General features: G+C 44.2%; 1 protein-coding gene across 2 annotated transcripts in view; it reads right to left on the bottom strand.

Annotated features, from left to right (window-relative positions):
* The window catches only part of TIAM2 (T-cell lymphoma invasion and metastasis 2), a 524,960-nt gene that overhangs the window by 117,898 nt on the left and 401,001 nt on the right, over positions 1-6,061 (bottom strand). Inside the window, exons 2-4 of one of the 2 annotated variants that reach the window (XM_006868447.1) lie at positions 5,142-5,327; positions 3,596-3,742; positions 1,183-1,254 (exon numbers count right to left, since the gene is read on the bottom strand). In XM_006868447.1, coding sequence (XP_006868509.1) covers positions 1,183-1,254; positions 3,596-3,742; positions 5,142-5,327 — 405 coding nt within the window. The remainder of the gene's footprint in view (positions 1-1,182; positions 1,255-3,595; positions 3,743-5,141; positions 5,328-6,061) is intronic. The other variant, XM_006868446.1, reaches the window with a different exon arrangement.

Raw genomic sequence — 6,061 nt, 5'->3', positions numbered from 1 at the left:
CAGGAGGCACTCACTCATCTATGCCAAGAAATTTGGAAGACAACTATCTGGCCCACTGATTGGAAGAGATCTGTATTTGTGTCCATTCCAAAGAGAGGTGACCCAACGGAATGCGGAAATCATTGGACAATATCTTTGATATCCCATGCGAGTAAAGTTTTACTAAAGGTAATACAGAAACAGCTTCAACCATACATTACCAGAGAACTTACAGAGGTTTCTACTTTAGGGTCACCAAAAATTCCCCACACACCTCTCTCAGGAGGTGTCTAACACCCCACCATTCCTTGGTTTCTTTCAAAGTGAGTTAATACATTAACTGGGATAATTCAGAGAATTGTTAACTAATATTTGGCCTATTTCTCACCAGAGGTATATGACATTTGTGCACATCTCTCAAAATCAGTTTTTTAACCTCAGCAAACAGCTTAATCAACGTTTCCTGGAAATGAAACCAAAGAAAATTAACTGAAGGAAGAGAGGTCAGAGAAATAGATCAATACCATGAATATACCTGAAGGGGAAAGGTGGGTGCTCCAGAAAGACATAAAAGAGAAACATGATGGAGCCAAGCAACCTTCATTCTAAATCGCTCTTATGTCTTGTTTGGCCAGAAGTAATTACGGTAACTGGAAAGGGAACATTCTGTTCCCAGCCCTCCGAGGACACTTGGAAATACAAAAGCTGCTAACACACACAAAAAAATAAACGCTTTGTGAGCATCCTCTGAAAGGAAAATGCAATTTTGGGTTTACTAAGCTCTCTAATGCGGGAAAGTAGTGTGTAGAAATCAAAGGTACAACTGTCACTTTTTGAGTCCTTGGTGACTAACCAAAAGACTGGAGGTGGGAGTCCACCCCGAGGTGCAAGAAAGGTCTGATATTCCACTTCTAAAACAGCAGACGTTACAAACCCCACAGAATACAGCTGTTCTCTGAGGCCCATGGAGTCGTTATGAGCTACATCGATTCAATGGCAACCGGTCTATCACGACTTTAGTCTGGTCACCTCACTAACTTTAAGATGGAGTGATGCAGGAGACACTTCCTCAAAAGCTTGGACCGTTTTACATCTAAATTTATTTCCAATGAATTCATGGAGAGAACTAGCATTTCCCACTTAATTAAGTATCTGCGTCATCAATGTAAAACAAGATGGCTGCCATCGAGAGCAAACATTTACCTCACTGGAGTTATTGGAGTTTTGAGGTTGCTGAGTTCCAGAAAATCCATGGCCACCACTTGAATCAAATATCTGATAAACAGGAAGGGGAAAAAAAGATGAAATGACCCTGGAATGTTCATTTGACAACTAACATTTTTCAGTATTTAAAAACTGGTGTTCTCTAACACTCTATAAAGCCTTCACATGGCAGTGTATTTACTACTCTAATACATTTAAAGTTCTAATTTTAAAGAAAAAGTTGCCTTTGCCTTTTTATTTATTTACATATTTTATCTGTCTGTATTATAATAATTTGTACTATATTACAAATAATATTATTTAAATCACTCTGGATCTTCCTGATGTTGCTTGTAACCAAGAAGCACCTATTTCTGAAGACGTGGAACAGAGCTCAAAGTTGGGTTGGCAAGACCACCAAAAATCAAGATTACTATCTTTTTATACAGGATAAACACTGGAATACAACACAGCTAAATAATCAAAATTAGTCATGTTTGAAAACAGGGGCTGGGAATCATCTTCTTGACGTATTCCCATTATCACCTTCTTGATTTTGTAGTGTAACAACAAACATTTAAACTTGTTATTGTTGTTATGTGCTGTAGAGTTGGTTCCAACACAGAGTGACCCCCATATAGGGTTTCTGAGGAGCAGTTTGTGGGTTTGAACCAACGATCTTGCAACCTAGTGTTTACACTACAAAGTCACACCAGGAGTTACAATATTTTAATAAATGTCATTTAAACATTTAGAGGAGTCCTGGTGTGGTGCTCTAGGATAAGCACTGAGTCACAAGGTCGGTTTGAACCCCAAGGTTGGTGGTTCAAAACTCACCAGCTGTTCATCAGAACCCTCTATCGGGTCGCTAGAGTCAGAACTGACTCAACAGCACTTACAACAACAACATTTAGAAACTCCTACTAAATCCTACTAAATCAGTAATCTAAATAATAACACTGTTATCAATCTTTAAATCTTTTTAAAACAACAAATGTGTCAACCAATTCCTTTGTTTATTAAGAAATCTGATGTTCAGAACATTTACCACATATACAGTGATAAAGACCACATTAAGCCCAAATCGAATGAGCTAAATGCATGGGGCTGCAGGATAAGCACTGCACTGCTATCTGCAAGGTTGGTGGTTCAAACCCACCGGACGCTCCTTGGAAACCCTATACAGGGTTGCTATGGGTGTGAACTGACTTGGCAGTACTTAACAGCAACAAGAAAAATAAGCATATGATCAAATTATTTATCAAGTAAGCATTTCATTATATACAACTGACATGCTGATTAACTGGGGTGGCACTGTGGGCTAATGCGTCAGACTGCAAGGTCGGCGGTTCAAGCTCAACAGCTGCTCCTTGGAAACCCTATACAGGGTTGCTATGGGTCGGAATCGACTCGACGATACTTAACAACAACAACAATGCTGATTAACTGGACCATGAACCATAAGGTCCTGTTAATTGGTTGGAGCCCACCAACCACTCCGGGGGAGAGAGATGAGGTTTTGTGCTCCAGAAAAGGTTTATAAGCCTTGGAAACCCTATACAGGGTCACTATGAGTCAGAACTGACTTGATGGCACTTTATAACAACGCTGGATAAAATCAGAATTGACTTTAAAGACACTACTTAAGCTTCATAAAGTTCGATTCAAACAACACAAGTGCAACCTCAGTCAATCCTTTAGACTGTAATCTATATTGGAAAAAATAGCCCCTCGTTTATAGCCAACAAATGAATACTCTTTACTGTTAAATGACAAATAAAACCACGATTTTAAAACATGATCTCCTTTTCTGCTGTCACTGAGTTTGTATTATCAGCGATGGTAAAACAGAGATTGTGTGTGTTCTTGTTGTCTTTCAATCTACCAGTCACCCCCATTCCAACCTTCTTTATTGTTTCAGGATTTTAAACAAGCCAAAGAAGACGGCACCATCATTTTATTCACCTAATTTACAAAGCTGTAGGCACAAGCAAATAAAGAGCTAGCTAAAAATTAGAACACAAAGTTCATGAACCTACAGCGCCATACTAGGACTCCTGTTTTGATCATAGCCACCCGGTATAGGGTTTCTGAGGAGTGGGTGGTGGGTCTGAACCGCCGACCTTGTAATTCAAGCTGACCTTGCAGGCCAGTGCATTAACCCACAGCGCCACACCAGGACTCAGCCACGGAAATCTCATGGGCAAGTTCTACTGGACACTCCAGAATCTAGAAGTCAGTAAATGTGAGCAAGATGTGGAGACTGCATTTTCATTTCAGGAAAAAAGTCCCCTAGATTCCCCTGAGCCAGCATTTGTCTTCTTGTTAGCAGAGGACACACTGTTCTGATTTGCAGCAGGCAGTTTCTAATTTACACTCTCAGTCCTTTGTCCTGCCATGCCGAGGAACTCACCTGGGTGACGGGAGGTCTCTTTTCCTTGCCTTTTCTGGCCAGCGTGTCCAGCCCTTTCAGTGAAGAAAAGATGCTCTTCTTATGTCTCACTCGCTGTGTCACAGACAGGGTTCTTTTCCGGAGAGCAGAGTGGTCTCGAGAGCAAATCTAATGGAAAACAATAGAAACAAACCACAAAGCTGGTCACCTGTCCCAGAGGAAGCTCTACTTGTTGATAAGCTCAAGCAGACCAGCAAGGCATCCATCAGAGAGATACGCTTATCTGGATGACACAAACCAACTCGCAAAGTTGAGAGCACTCCCCTCCATGCTGTAACAGCCAGTAACCCAGGCGTGATGTCAGAATCCCCAAAGGGCCCGGGCAGTGCAGACACGCTGTTGTTGTTAAGTGCCAGCGAGTCGGTTCCGATCCATAGCGATCCTGTATAGATAGGGTTTCTGAGGAGCAGGTGGAGAGCTTGAATCGCTGACCTTGTGGCTCAAACTGACTTTACAGTCCAGTGCATTAACCCACAGTGCCACACAGGCCAGACATAACCACCCACACCTGGTCCTGTAATTCTTCCTGGGGCCCCTGGGGGCACAAACAGGGAATGCAGTTGACTACTGAACCAGATATTAGAGGTTTGAGTCCACAAAATTGCCTCAAAAGAAAGGCCTAGTAACATACTTCTGCAAAATCAGCCCCTGAAAACTCAAAAGAGCACAATTTCTACTGTGACAGGCGTGGGGTGGCCATGAGTCAGGTAGACTTCAGGGAACTGATGGTTTTCATTCTGCACACCTCAGGGATTCTTCCCTCCTCACCAGACTAGGCAGATAAGGTAGGAAGACAGTATGGCGCTGTAGGATCAGCACTGGACTGCCAGCCACAAGGTTGGCAGTTCAAATCCATAAAGTGCTCCTTGGAAGCCCTATACAGGATGGCTATGAGTCAGAATTGACTTGATGGCACTTAACAACAAGTGGTTGGATAAGGCAAGCTGACGTGGTGTCATACAATAAACACAGAATTGCTAACCAGAAGGTTGGCAGTTCAAACCCACCAGCCACTCAGTGGGAGAAAGATGCGGCTTTCTGTTCTGACAAAGACTTACAGTCTTGAAAACCCTACACACAGTCACTATGAACCAGAACCGACTTGGGGGCAGTGAGTTTGTTTTTTTGTTTAAGTGGTTGGGCAGGAATCCCTAGATGGCGCAAATAGTTAAGCAATGGGTTACTAACTGGAAGGCTGGTAGTTCAAACCTACCTGGGGTACCTCGGAAGACAAGCCTGGCACTCTGCTTCTGAAGTCTCAACCTTGGACCCCCTACAGTGTAGTTCTACCCTGTACACGGATGCCTTCAGGAGTCAGAACTGACTCGACGGCAGTCAACACCAAGAGTGGCTGGATTCCTAAAATCAGCAACAGAGACTCCCCACCCCTCCTGGCAGCCCCCAGCCCTGGTGCCTGGTTTTTGGGTGGCTCTCATTAGCTACTGAGTTAGATGCTGGCAAGAAGCCTCAGAAAGATGAACACCCTCAGCCTTCCTAAGGGACTTACCAGCGCGTGGAAGGAAGAAACAGACAAGACGCCAAGCCTGCCCAGGGCCAGCTTGGAGGGGCGACTGGCGGCAGCCAGGAGACTCTTGGGGTTTGGCAGCTCCCCGCCTTGGAGGCTGGCCAGATAGCAGCGCATCCGGAACAGATCCATGTGGAATTTCTCCAGGTTCTGCTCCCACTGTTGGATCTGTATGAAGGCAGCAACAGACGAGATTTAACTACAAATGAGACGTGTTCCTGAGTCAAGATGAAAAGGTGAGCCCTTTTATAAACTTCATGGAAAAACGCATTTCTGATGGAGTCTCACAGTTTAGCCCATCAGGTCCTCCCACCAAGTCCTATTCTGTCATAACAAGCAGACCTTCATCAGGACAGCCAAAAGACTAAAACCTGTGACCCCCAAATACAGTGACGAGTGAAAACAGCACAGCCTTTGGGGAACTTCAACAGAGAAGCACCCTGGTTTAGGATAGCCCCTCTAGGAAGCAGAACCATCAGCCCTTTGCTCTGGTCTTGTTTCCCTCCTAAACTGGATGAGCTGGTTTACACACAGACACGCTGGACAAACAAGGCAGTGGCTGCGGTCTGTTCACTCTGAGTGCTGCTGTTGTTGTTGTTAGGTGAGTTTGTTCGGACTCACAGCGACCGTAAGTACAGCCTCACAAAAGTCACTACGTTTGGGCCCACAGTTGCAGCCACTTTGTATTTTGAGCGCATCCCAACCTGAGGAGGGGCTCATTGTCTGGCACGACATCAGACAAGACTCCCTGCTATTCATAAAGTTCTCAGTGGCCAGTTATTTTCAGAATCAGATAGCCAGCTTCTCCTTCCCTGTCTGTCTTAGTTTGGAGGTTCCACTGAAACCGCTCAACCATGGGTGACCCCGTTGGTACTGGGAGTGCTGACGTCACAGCATATGGC

Source organism: Chrysochloris asiatica, unplaced genomic scaffold, assembly GCF_000296735.1.
Source record: "Chrysochloris asiatica unplaced genomic scaffold, ChrAsi1.0 scaffold00117, whole genome shotgun sequence".
NCBI classification, from domain to species: Eukaryota; Metazoa; Chordata; class Mammalia; order Afrosoricida; family Chrysochloridae; genus Chrysochloris; species Chrysochloris asiatica.
This window is presented reverse-complemented; position numbering and strand designations above follow the sequence as displayed.